General features: G+C 40.9%; 1 protein-coding gene across 2 annotated transcripts in view; it reads left to right on the plus strand.

Moving 5' to 3' along the window:
- Positions 1-11,075, plus strand: part of LOC311065049 (uncharacterized protein) — a 47,695-nt gene extending 36,620 nt beyond the window's left edge. For both annotated transcript variants that reach the window (XM_084085229.1, XM_084085230.1), the window contains 5 exons: positions 138-311; positions 1,225-1,398; positions 1,480-1,629; positions 8,939-8,985; positions 9,385-11,075. In XM_084085229.1, coding sequence (XP_083941355.1) covers positions 138-311; positions 1,225-1,398; positions 1,480-1,629; positions 8,939-8,985; positions 9,385-9,926 — 1,087 coding nt within the window. In that variant the 3' untranslated portion in view covers positions 9,927-11,075. The remainder of the gene's footprint in view (positions 1-137; positions 312-1,224; positions 1,399-1,479; positions 1,630-8,938; positions 8,986-9,384) is intronic.
- Positions 11,076-13,621: the final 2,546 nt, after the last annotated feature.

Consider the following 13,621-nt stretch of genomic DNA (forward strand, 5'->3'; position numbering starts at 1 on the left):
ATTGTCCTGTGACCTGGCACAGGGGTGACATCTTAAAAGATATAAATACAAAATATCGTATCATCCATTTTCATAAAAACAGTCAAGAGCAAATACGGTAAATAAGACATTATTAATATATGTTGATAACAATACAGGTTATGTCACTGTGGACTGACGGAGAACTGCTGTGAAGGTCTGGCCTCAGTGCTCAGGTCCATCTCATCTACTCTGAGAGAACTGGACCTGAGTTACAATAACATACACAATTCAGGTGTGAAGGTGCTCTCTGGAGGACTGGAGAGTCCACAAAGCAGACTGGAAACCCTCAGGTTAGATCAGTTCACACATTAGGTTGCAAATGCAATGTTTTTCTTATGTCTGTGTTTAACTTCAACTTTAATTTCTGTATAATATACAGCTGTCTGGCAGAAACCAGCTAACAAAAAATGTCAGCTCTTTATTTTTTCCCTATAAATCAGTGCTATTAACACATTGCCTGCCAAAGAATCCAACACTTGCCTGCTAAGGACGTTTTAAAAGGTCCTTTCAAAAAAAAAATATATTTTTTAAACATCCACCAGAGGGAGCTCTAACACAACTTAGGAATGATCCCTTGACTTTTGAGAGCAGGAATAGATGGATGTGACGTCATCCCAAAAAATGACACATCCGTCCACTCCTATGTTATCAGTTGTAGAAAAACACTTTTTTTTGGTGGGGGTGAAAACAAGCCGGTAGCAACAAAATGGCCGCAGTTACACATTTTTTGTTCAGGTGGATAGAGGAGACCCTCCCCCACCCCACAGACATCTTTTGCGTACATCTTTGTACACACTGGCTTCCGGTGGGTCTCCGTGGATCGTCAATATATGGTAAAAAAAAAAACACGCTGGCATGGGGATGATAAACAGTGTTTTGGCAGTCAATGTGTTGAAACACCCTTTACGTCTGTGTGTTGGTTTAAAAAATATTGAACCAATGAAAAGTATTAAAAAGAGCTTCTGACAAAACCAGCTAACTCCATTGAATCCTCAAACGTTCTGCTAAACCAGCTAACTCCACCAAAGGGAGAGTGGAGTTAGCTGGTCTTGCTGACTCCAGGCTCCACACCCTTTTGACCTTGTGTGTGTGTGTGTGTGTGTGTGTGTGTGTGTGTGTGTGTGTGTGTGTGTGTGTGTGTGTGTGTGTGTGTGTGTGTGTGTGTGTGTGTGTGTGTGTATGTTTTATTGTTATTATTTTCAGGTTGAGACAAACCAACCTCACAGAGAAATGCTGTAAGGAATTATCATCAGTTCTCAGTTCCAAGTACTCTTGTCTGAGAGAACTGGACTTGAGTTGCAATGAGCTGCAGAATGAAGGAGTCATGTTTCTCTCTGTTGGACTGGGAAGTCCACGTTGTGGGCTAGAGATTCTAAGGTGAATGTGTTTTTTTTGTGGATCTCAGATAGCCTACGTGAGCATCAGCAGCAGTTTGTTGAAGTGTTTGTTCATCTGCAGGTTGTCTCACTGTCTGATATCAGAGGAAGGCTGCACTTTTCTGGGCTCAGCTCTGCGCTCTAACCCTTCCCATCTGAGAGAGATGGACCTCAGCTTCAATCGCCTAGGAAACTCGGGACTGCTGCTCTCAGCTGGCCTAGAGACTCTCAAGTGAGTAGATATGAACTTATTTCATGCTGAAATGTTCCATGGTATGTGGGAGATATAGTTGTAGCAGGGATGCAAACCAGTAAGTGGTGAAACAGATGATAGCATTTCTGAATACTGTTAAGTATTTCACCCATTCTTGAGAATTGGGACATATGTGACCAGGTCTGGTGTTTAGGGCATCATGTCGCCCATTGACAAAGACTAGAAAGTAGCTTTTAAACTTTTTTTTTTTTTTTTGTGATTTTCGTTTTTTTTCATATTAACACAGTTCGAATGTTGAAGAAGGTTTATAGTCCAAAAGATAGGCGTTTTAGAATCATTAAGTGGTTTAAATTACATTACAAAAACAGGAGTGTTTCTGTGTGTTTCTGTCGGTCTTTTGGGGGCGGAGAGTGGTTTTAACTTGCAGGGACAACATTAGCACGTGAGTGGTTTTGGTTGGTTGTTGGCCCATTGTTCTCCGGTTACAAGCCTAATCCCCGCCCATCAGTATCACTCCTCTCTGTGGTGGTGTAACATAACTTAAGTACATTTACTCAAGTATTGTACTTAAGTACAATTTTGAGGTATTTTTTACTTTACTGGAGTAATAGCCACTGGGTGAATATTCAACCTGAGGCTGAAACTAACTTCACCACGGTGGGAAGCGCCGAAACGGCCAGTATTGCGTTAGTCTTTTTCGGGACAGAATGTAGTTCTATTATCAATAATAACATTGTGGCGAACACAGCAGCTCTGAGGGCAGCCCCAGCTAAACAACAGGCCGCTCGACGTTCGTATTGAAGTATTTCACTGAAGATGTGGACAAAACAACGGTGGAATAACGAGCTAGGCTAGGAGCTTAGCATTGTTAGCGTCATGGCTGAACGTACAGTTGGTGTTTGCATTTCTCCATTTACAACTCGTACATCAACATAAACGTTCAGATTTAAAACATAAAGTGCTTATCTCATGGCCACGGGTGTTATAATTATGTACGGGCCCTCATAAGTACCCGTATCTTCCGTTTTGTTCAATAAAAAGCATTTTGATCCGATTGATGGCCATTGTCTCATTGTTTTTCAACTACACGGCCGTATTGGTTGGGGGGTGTATTGCACTCCTGATACGTTATAACTCTATGAGAAAATGGCCGCCGATCAGATTAAAATGCTTTTTATTGAACAATATGGAAGATACGGGTACTTACACCCACCCGAAGTTAATGGTAACATCCGTGGCCATGAGATAAGCACTTTATATTTGAAATCTGAACGTTTATGTAGATGTACGGGTTGTAAATGGAGAGTGCAAACACCAGGTTGGAGTTAATCCAGGACCTAGCTGGTCGTGTCTTCATTATTAATAGGTAACCCTCGACTGTTAGTCGACTACCAGTGGGTCAAATTTAGTGGTGGAAGAAGCACTCGGTGGTAGCAATACCACAATATAAAAATACTCTGTTACAAGTAAAAGTGCTCAAAATGTTACTTGAGATCAATCAAAGTAAAAGTACTAAAGTCTTGGTATCAAAATGTACTTAAAGTACCTAAAGTATAAGTACTAAAATGTTTGAAAATAGCTGATCTACAAGCTCACAACGCGTCGCAATGCGCATTGTGAGCTTGTAGATCAGCTATTTTCAAATAGACTATGTATAAAATAGGGCTAAAGTGGTTAATGTATGTTTTATAATGTAATAATTTATATCTGCAAAGTAACTAGTAACTCAAGTTTAAAATGATTGTAGTGGAGTAAAAGTACAATATTTTCCTCTGATCTGTAGTGGAGTAGAAGTTAAAGTATTGGAAATACTCCAGTAAAGTAAAAATACCTTTAAAAAAATGTAATTGTGTTGCATCAAATTTCTATATGGTGGACAGCTGACTGAAAGGTGTCAATGGGGGAGTGATTAGAGGAGTGGCTAGGTTGAATAAATTACCCATTGTTCACGCCCATTACCTGGAGCTGAGAGGTGCTAGAAGTGGAAATTCTTTAGGAGGGATTATCTCAGTTTGGACTATAATAGATAACAAGATTAAAATGGTCACATCTTCTTCAAATGTGTTCCAATTTCAATGAATGATACATCATATGAAAGCTTATATTCTGTACTTCAACAATCTGTAATAACATGAAAAATGAAAAATGCCTACTTGATGCCTAAAGCACTGGACCCGCTCACATATGTCCTACCATAACATTTCAAATGAGTACTTATTTGGGTCTCACTTCCTGGTGTAAAAAAGGCAGGAAAGCTGCTGAAGCTATATAAGCTTTCTATCTTTTTTGATAAATGCATTAAATAATAATGATATCAGAAGTGTCTCAACCATAACATGTCAACTCCATAAGTACTTCTAAATTCAAACTAAATAAAAAATAATATGTTTTAAAAGGTGTAATTTTATTAGTATTAAGAGAACTCTTAGCAACGTTGAACATTTAAAATGGCTACTCATTATGACTATGCTGTTGAATAAATAATATAACATTTTGCCAACTCCATAATATGTCAACTCCATCACATATGCCAACTTATGGAGTCTATCTAAATAAGAAAAACTGTTGGAGGTTTGCCCATTATATAGTATGTGGCACGCCATGAACAGACAGTCATTGACAATGTTTTGATTCTTGTTTTCCTCATGTTGTATGAAAGCAGGGAATCATAGCTACAAATTGACATATTGGTTGTTTAGTTTGACCCACCAGTTTTGGAGATATGGCTTATAGAGAAATGTCTTGCAGAGATACAGCGAGCTGAGAAAACTGTGATCTGTTGTAGATCGGCTGACAGACTTTAGCGTTGATTGTGGTGTCAGTTGTAGTGTCAGTTTTGATGCTATCTAGGAATAGTTTGCATCATTTTAATCACAACACCGTACCTTTAAAATGGTATATAGCTTGACTAGGTAGTGACACACAGACTAGTGTACACGTGTTTGTTTGTGTGAAAAAAATGCAATTGTAATGCATTATAAGCGACCTGGGGTCTATTTCACGAAAGCGGAATTAAATTATCCTGGTTTAAAAGGCAAATCCAGGTTTGACAAGCATGCGCTGTTCAGCCTGGTTTAACGATCCTGGCTCGACAAAGCCGCTCCTTCTCAGCCAGGCTTTGCATTCGTGGAACTGAATTGAATAGAGGCTGAATGTGTGTTCGCCTATTCCTATAAAAAAACATGAAAGTCGATAGCAGAATCCTTGAACTTGACCAATCATGGAGCCCAAAACCAGAGCGGCGTTCTTCTCTGTGTCTGAACGGCAGCACTGCAGCAGCTCATGGAATCATACCAGGGGTCTATTTCACAAAAGCGGAATTAAATTATCCTGTTTTAAAAGGCAAATCCAGGTTTGACAAGCCTGCGCTGTTCAGCCTGGTTTATTCAGTTCCACGAAAGCCAAGCCTGGCTGAGAAGGAACGTATTTGTCGAGCCAGGATCATTAAACCAGGTTGAATGGGCGTCGACGATTTCCTACAAAAGCCCATGAGGTAGAGCGTAGATTCCTTGATCTATCAACCAATGACCATGGAAAAGACAAGAGCTGCGTTTTTTTCTCCCAGTGAACAGCAACAACTGATAGAAGGTTATGAGGAGGTCATTAATAAAAAAGGAAGCACGGCCGCTATAATAAAAGCGAGAGAAAAAGACAAATGAAATGCACAAGTTGTCCAAAAATATGCAATTAATTTATATACAAGTCCATAAATATATAATTCAGTTAGGCTTAAACATGAGGAGTTTAAGTGAATGTTGGAATTATAATTATAAACACTTAGAATCATTTCTAATTTCTAATTTCTAAAATCAAAGATCTACAAGTGTAAAGCTTGCATTTTGGCGGCCGGGGGTCCCCGGTCCACGGGGGTCAATGGGGGTCCAGGGGTACATGGGGGGGCGGGGGTCCACGGGGGTCCGGGATTACCTGTCCCCCCGTGTACTCCCGGACCCGGAGTCCGGAGATCCATGGGGGGCCGGGGGTCAACGGGGGTACACGGGGGTCCGGGGGTCCACGGGGACCCCGTGGACCCCCGGCCGCCATAAGACTAAAAAAAATCAGGCTTGTAGATCTTCCATTCAATTTTCGCACAAGAATTGAATAAGTGTGGAAAAACTCATTGGACTAACATTGGACTAACAGTCATTAGTCATTGGACTAACAGCTATTTCACAAAACTTGAAGAACAAGACACTGGATTAATAAAGCTTGGCTGTTAGCCTGGTCCGGACCAGGCTAACTTCACAGCTAAATTGCCATGGTAACTAAGGCAGGATTGCTTCAATTTTCTTTCGTGAAACAGGATCATGGATAAACATATCCAGGTTTACTGGCTAAATTAATCTGCCGAGCTAACTCAGCTTTCGTGAAACCGATTCCTGGATAATTTAAGCCAGGATAGCCGATTAAACCCGGTTTAAACCCGGTTTATCCCTAATCCAGGTTTCGTGAAATAGACCCCAGGAAGTAAAATGTATAATAAGCAAGAGAGGAAACACAGCCGCAATAAATATAGATCCAAGGAGAAAGCGTGGCCGACAAATTAAATGCAAGAGTTGTCCAAAAATATGCAATTCATTTATATACGTCCATAAATATATAATTCAGCCCCCCGGACTCCTGTCGGGGGTCAACGGGGGTGCGGGAGTACACGGGGGCCGGGGGTCCACGGGAGTCCGGGGGTCCACGGGGGGCCGGGGGTACACGGGGGTCCATGGGGGGCCGGGGGTCTGGGGGACCACGGGGGGGCGGGGGTCAACGGGGGGTCTGTGGACCCCCGGCCGCCATAAGACTAACTTCACAGCTAAATTGCCATGGTAACTAAAGCAGGATTGCTTCAATTTTATTTTGTGAAACCGGATCATGGATAAACATATCCAGGTTTACTGGCTAAATTAATCTGCCGAGATAACTCAGCTTTCGTGAAACCGATTCCTGGATAATTTAAGCCAGGTTAGCCGATTAAACCCGGTTTATCCCTAATCCAGGTTTCGTGAAACGGGCCCTGTTTTTCTGTGAAGTTGCTTGTAAATATTGGTAGTTGTGGGTTGCTTTTTATTTGTTCGCTATTTGTTAGCTATTTTCAAATAGCCAATGTGTATAGGTTTAAAGTGCTCATGTGGCCTTTAACACACTTTAAAAGGGAATGGATTTTGTTAGCAATAATAGCTCTAACCTATATCTTAGCTACACGTTTATGCATGTATTTCATATTTACATGTCGATTTAAGCTCTGACATTTATGTCAAACATACTCTAGTATGTGAAGAGTCTAACTGGGCTAACTCATTTTGGATAAAAAAAATATTTCTGTGACTTTTTCTGCTGTCCTGAACAATGTGCAGCCGCGAGAAGACTGTTGGCTAGATACGGCCGGTCACATATGTGGTGTAATAGTCAACACTTTGATTTTTTTTTTACTGGCATAATTGAAGGGTATTTATAATAGTATTAGTAGTATAATAACAATAATAACTAGAAAAAGTGCTCCTCGGAGCACAACTCTCCGCTGTTGGGAATGTTGGGAATGTTCTATCTGTATAAGTGTCCTATCCGTCCTGTCTGTATAAGTGTCCTATCCGTCCTGTCTATGTAAGTGTCCTATCCGTCCTGTCTGTGTAAGTGTCCTATCCGTCCTGTCTGTGTAAGTGTCCTATCCAATTGTTACAGTATCCGCCATTTCTCAACCATTTCGTGATTGTTCCTGTCTTACCTCACTCTTACCAGACTTGTGTTGGGAATGTTGGGAATGTTCTAATTCTTAACTGTCCTATCCATCCTGTCTGTATAAGTGTCCGATCCGTCCTGTCTGTATAAGTGTCCTATCCGTCTGTATAAGTGTCCTATCCCTCTTGTCTGTATAAGTGTCCTATCCGTCCTGTCTATGTAAGTGTCCTATCCCTCCTGTCTGTGTAAGTGTCCTATCCCTCCTGTCTGTATAGGTGTCCTATCCGTCCTGTCTGTATACTGTAAGTGTCCTATCCGTCCTGTCTGTATACTGTAAGTGTCCTATCCGTCCTGTCTGTGTAAGTGTCATATCCCTCCTGTCTATGTAAGTGTCCTATCCGTCCTGTCTGTGTAAGTGTTCTATCCGTCCTGTCTGTATAAGTGTCCTATCCGTCCTGTCTGTATAAGTGTCCTATCCGTCCTGTCTGTATAAGTGTCCTATCCGTCCTGTCTGTGTACTGTAAGTGTCCTATCCGTCTGTGTAAGTGTCATATCCCTCCTGTCTATATAAGTGTCCTATCTGTCCTATCTGCCAATTATGTATCAGCCATGCAGCCATTTCGTGATGGTTCCTGTCTTACCTCACTTTGACAGTGGCAAGACACTGTCAAAGTGATGCCATGTATTTATACAGTATTTCACTGTATTGTCACGTGTCACGTGAGGCTTGACCAATCGGTGTGTCATATTTAGAAAGTGAAAACAATACTCTCCTGCGGAGAGTAATAATCCTAATAATAATACATTTTTGTCCCAATTCTCAAGATTAGGTGATTTGCATCTACCTGACAACTATTTGCAAACTATACTGCATTTTGGAGTGTGGATGAAAAAAGTTTCTTCTTTTTCTTTCCAACATAAATAAATGAATCATATGTCAACTATTTTGTAATTATTTAATTGAAAATAATATGTTTTAGAAATCTCTTTTATACAGGTTTGGACTCAAGGAATTCATATTTAAAGATACTATTTATTTATTTTTCGTCACAAACGTAACATGCGGACCTGCAAGGCGCAGCCATTGCTCTGATCTGCACCAAACTTGGCACCAGCACTGCTCAGGGGTCTTCCATCAGGCCACAGGTGCACCATTACCCCCCCCGCCCTATCTCGTGTTTTCTTAGCGTGAGGCAGCTTAATGTACAAGTACACCCCTGCGACATGACGCTAGTATGTCGCAGGGACTTACCCCCAATTCAACCCCTGATGCTGAGTGCCAAGCAGGGAGGCATTGGACTCCATTTTTGGAGTGTTTGGTATGACCCGATCGAACCAGCCTGTCCCTATTGGCTGTCTAAGAGCACCTACCAAGTTTGGGGCGTTTAGCATGCTGGGAACTGGAGTTATGGCTGTTTGAAGCCCAGCCAATAGGAACAGAGTGGGGGGGGGGGGGCAATGGTGCGCCTGTGGTCCTGGTGTGGCTATTCTGATGGCAGACCCCTGGCAAGTGTTGGTGTGAAGTTTGGTGCGGATCGGAGCAACAGTGCGCCTCGCAGGTCAGCATGGTAACGTTTGTGACCCATCCACCGTCCGCCCACCGTCGGTCGGTTGACTAGACAATTTTGACATAGGATACATGTGTGCTTCCTTACTACAGTTTGGATCATGAAGAACACTCAGTTCAACCTCAAGACTTTAAAACATGTGAGTATCAACAATGCTGTTTGTATGCATGCATGTGGTGGAACTTTCAAAATTCATGTGCAATGTTGCGCAAGTGCATTCATGCCTGCCTTGTTAAAATTCAATTTAGTCACATATAGCTGCAGGTCCAAAGTTTGAGTGACTTAAAAGTTGTTGCACTTTTGAATAACGTGTGACACTATGCCTGCATGTATAAATAGATAGCACAGGCAGGTGTTGAACTGAGACATTCAGTGCTGCACTACAGTGATATGAGGGGTGGCTATTATGCACTGTGCACCCAGCACTTAATTAATATTAACATGGACATAATGGCATCAATATATGACAAAAGTTAAAATGTCATGTACTCAATACTTTGTGATACAGTGAAATATAGTTTATTGTTCTCTCCATCAGATGTCTGTCCTCTCACACTGGACCCAAACACAACACACACAGTTCTCTCTCTGTCTGAAAACAACAGAAAGGTGACACGGACGAGCGAGCTTCAGTCGTATCCTGATCATCCAGACAGATTTGTGTGGCGTCCTCAGGTTATGTGTAGGGAGGGTCTGACTGGATGGTGTTATTGGGAGGTAGAGTGGAGTGGGTGGGTTTCTATAGCAATGGCATACAGAGGAATTAACAGGGGAGGGTATGGTGACGACTGTAGACTTGGATTCCATGACAAGTCCTGGAGTCTGGATTGTGGTGGTTTCGATGGTAGCAGATACTCTGTTATCCACAATAAGCAGAGAACTATCCTCCCTGTTCGTCACTCTGACTCCAATAGAGTCGCAGTGTATTTAAACTGGCCTGCTGGGACTCTGTCCTTCTACAGAGTGTCCTCTGATACACTGACACACCTGCACACCTTCCATTCCACATTCACTGAGCCTCTCTACCCTGGGTTCTGGTTGTGGACTGATTCCTCTGTGTCTTTGTGTCAGATAGAGTAAGTTGAACAGACACGCACGCACGCAAATTAATGTGCAGCTATTGACTGAAAGCATTACTCACGCATTTTGACAACTGCGTAGCATGACGCGTCATGTAGTTTCCCCATGAACTTATAATGGTCCAATGGCATGCTCTGCCTCTGACTGTTGCAGCATGTGTAATCACACGACACGCAATGACTATGCATAACAATTACATGTGATGCAGCGAATGCACACATAAACACGCACATGAAAATAATAGAACATTTTGTGATAATAATAATAGAACATCATGTGATAAATGAATACAATTTGCAGGAGAATGGAAAATGTTGCCACGCCCACTTATTTTTCTTTTTACACGTATAAATCTTTTGGCATGGAAGAAAACATTGCAACAGGTACTACCATGCCCTTAAGTCTACTGAGTAGGCTATGTGCTAGTAGGCCCTACACATTTTAAGTTAGTTAGACATACATCTGTAGGCCTACATTTACGGTATAGTCTGAGGTTCTCAACATTTTATACCACAATCCCATTTTATGGGGGAACCTTTTTTGCCGACCCCAAACTTTATTTATAGTGCAATTTCAAAGTGGGGGGGGATAATATTAGATTAGAAAAAGTACAAACTTTGGCAGGCTACTAGTCCTACATACTTAAACCTGGAAACCCCATTCAAACTTTAAAATGTTCATCTTACTGTGAACATGTTTGCCTGAAAACAAATCTTTGAAATGTTTCATAGTTTTAGAAATATACTCATTTTTAAAAGTTTTGGCACCTCAAAAAACACTTTCACCTATCCATACCCATTCACACTTTTTATAATTCATCTTACTGTGGACACAAATGCTTGAACCTTTTACTTTGAAATGTTTTGTAGTTTGAGATATTTAACTTTTAAAATGTACATCTGAAAACGTTGGCACCTCGCTGTTCCTTCATACTTTAACCTATAAACTTGATTCACAATTTAAAAAATCCACCTTACTGTGGACATGCATGCTTGAGATTTTTACTTTGAAATAATTTGTAATTTTTGAAATATTTAACTTTAAGCGCCCAATGCATTGTCAATGGCAATGGACATTTAAAGGCCTGATCTCAGCACTTAATGAAGGCTAACATACAAAAGAGAACGCTTAAAAAATACAAGAGACATCTGCCTTTTTTAAACTCTGTCATAAAAGGTCTGATGAAAACCAGTCAGTTGAAACATGTTGATGTTTGAACTTTTGCTACAATAAAGTCCTATTACTTCTATGATTCTCCTCCTCTCCTCCTTTCTGACTGTTCACATCTTTATCTGTTTGCTTCTAATGACCATGATGTTTACACTGCAGATATACTTTATTTAGACACATGACACACTGTGAGCTTGTAGATCTACTATTTTCACTAGTTTTGGTTCCAGGTAGACAACACATTTCTCTTTTGGGTGTGGAGCTGAAAGCTTTGGGAACCACTGTGTTAAGCCATTAAGACCGGGAACGTATCTGTGTCATTTTGAGATTGCTTTGAGCTATTCAAAAATAGCAGATCTACAAGCTCATTGCACAGCACCGAGTGCCACGCTATGAGCTTGCAGATCTGCTATTTTTTGTGTGAAAATCTTTGAATATATACATTTTTAGCTAAAATCTTTGCTTCTGGGGGTCCCTGGCACTAAACATTTTCAGATGGGGGTCCGTGGACAAAATACATATCATTTTGGGAGGTGTTTGACATGAAAAGGTTTGAGAACCACTGATATTATAATAACATTTTATTTTTTTAAAAACTGTTAGGATTTAGAAGACATTAATAGAATCCCCCAGAAACAAAGATTTGAGTTAAAAATGTTCGCTTTAAAAATACATATATATTCAAAGATTTGCAACAAAAAAAAAATCAAAAATAGCAGATCTACAAGCTCATAGCGCGGCACTCGGTGCCGCGCTATGAGCTTGGGACTTTGCTGTGAAGGTCAGCCCAAGGTCAAGGTTGTAGAACTATATGCATTGTTCATACGCATTATGTTACCTGTCAGCCACCGTACTTGGTACAGGGCAGTATGTGCGCATGCGTAGCAAGACCAGTAGTATTGTTATGGTTGTAGCCAACACCAGCCAGATCAAATGAATGAACCCTGTGTTCCGGAGTATCAATAAAACCCATCAAAGGAACCAAAGACTCTTATTGAACACCACATAAAACAAAGGTCACTGGGGTCACCGACATGGGGTCACACACATCATGTGACCGTGAGGAAATGAGGATTAAGATATGAGCCACCCTCTGAGGAAGCATTAGGCCAGTGGTTCTCATACTGTTTCATGTCAAGGACCCCCAAATTAATCATTTTGGGGTACTCAGTGTTTAGAGGCCAGGTTCGATGCCAGGCCAGGCCAAGACAATGCACTTAACCCCTAACTGCCCCCATAGCGCCCACTGCTCTGTTACTGAGGATGGTTAAATGCAGATACCTCATTTCACTGTATATGCAAATATACAGTGACAAATACTGCAAAGGAGTGTGGACTATATTTTTATTATTATTATTATTATTGTTATTATATGTATTTGGCCACGAACCCCCATCTGAAAATATTTGTGCCAGGAACCCCCATAAGAGTAAAATTACATTTAAATTATGTTGTCGACAAGCTGCTTGTTATTCGACAAATTATTATATTTTATTGTATTCATATTTATGTAGTTAAAATGTAGTAAGAGTGATACTTCATCTCTTAACCTTGAAAGCACCAAACATCAAAGACAAAGTGTCCAGAAGGAGATTTGAACCCAGACATCCAGCTACTTGGTCAGATATGTTACATTTATACCAAGCTCATGGAAGCAATGTCATTGGTTATCCAGGTGTCAATCAACTCTAGTCAACATAGCAGGTTCTGACAGGGGGTGGGACTAAAGAAAGCAGGAAGTAAGAGAGAGAAACAGGTGAAAAAAGAGATGTTTATATTCAATAATCTGGTAAATGACACCAAATTCGAACTAGGAACCTTCTGTTTGATGGTCCTGTATCTTCACCACTGCTCCACCGTGGTTCTTACATGGTCTGTTCTCTTGCCCGCACAAGAGAACAGATCATGTAAGAACCATGGACACTGAAAGATTAGATAACGGTGCAAGAGTCAGGTAAAAGTTGGACAAAAATGCCCTTGTTGCTTGGTTTGTTCTCTTGTGTGCTCTTTACTGAAAGTTGAGATAAAGGTGCAGGAGTCAGGTAAAAGTTCGAAAGAAAATCTTTGTTGGATTTGAACCAGCAACCTTCTGGTTACAAGCCCTGTACCACTGCACCGCTGTAATTCATACTTATACTGTTCACTTGCATGTTCTTCATTAAAATATTAGATAAAGGTAAAAGAGCCACGTAAAAGTTGGAAAGAATTCCTTGCTGGTTTTGAACTCAGAACCCTCTGTGTGCAAGGCCTGTATCTTAACCACTGCTCCACTGTGTTTAACACTTAGTTAGTTCTATTATGCGGTTTTCACTGAAAGGCTAGGTTACAAGAGCCAGGTAAAACGTGGGAAAATGTTAAAAAAAAAAAAAAAAAAGGTTCTGCTTGTGGTAATGCAGGTACAAACTTGGAAAATGTGCTTGTTGGTTTTGAACCAGGAATCTGCTGGTTGCAAGCCTGTAGTCTAACCACTACACTACAGTGGCCGAATACGACAATGCCGCAAACTGCTGCACAAACTTAAACAA

Source organism: Gymnoscopelus microlampas, assembly GCF_963454915.1.
Source record: "Gymnoscopelus microlampas genome assembly, chromosome: 17".
Lineage (NCBI taxonomy): Eukaryota > Metazoa > Chordata > Actinopteri > Myctophiformes > Myctophidae > Gymnoscopelus > Gymnoscopelus microlampas.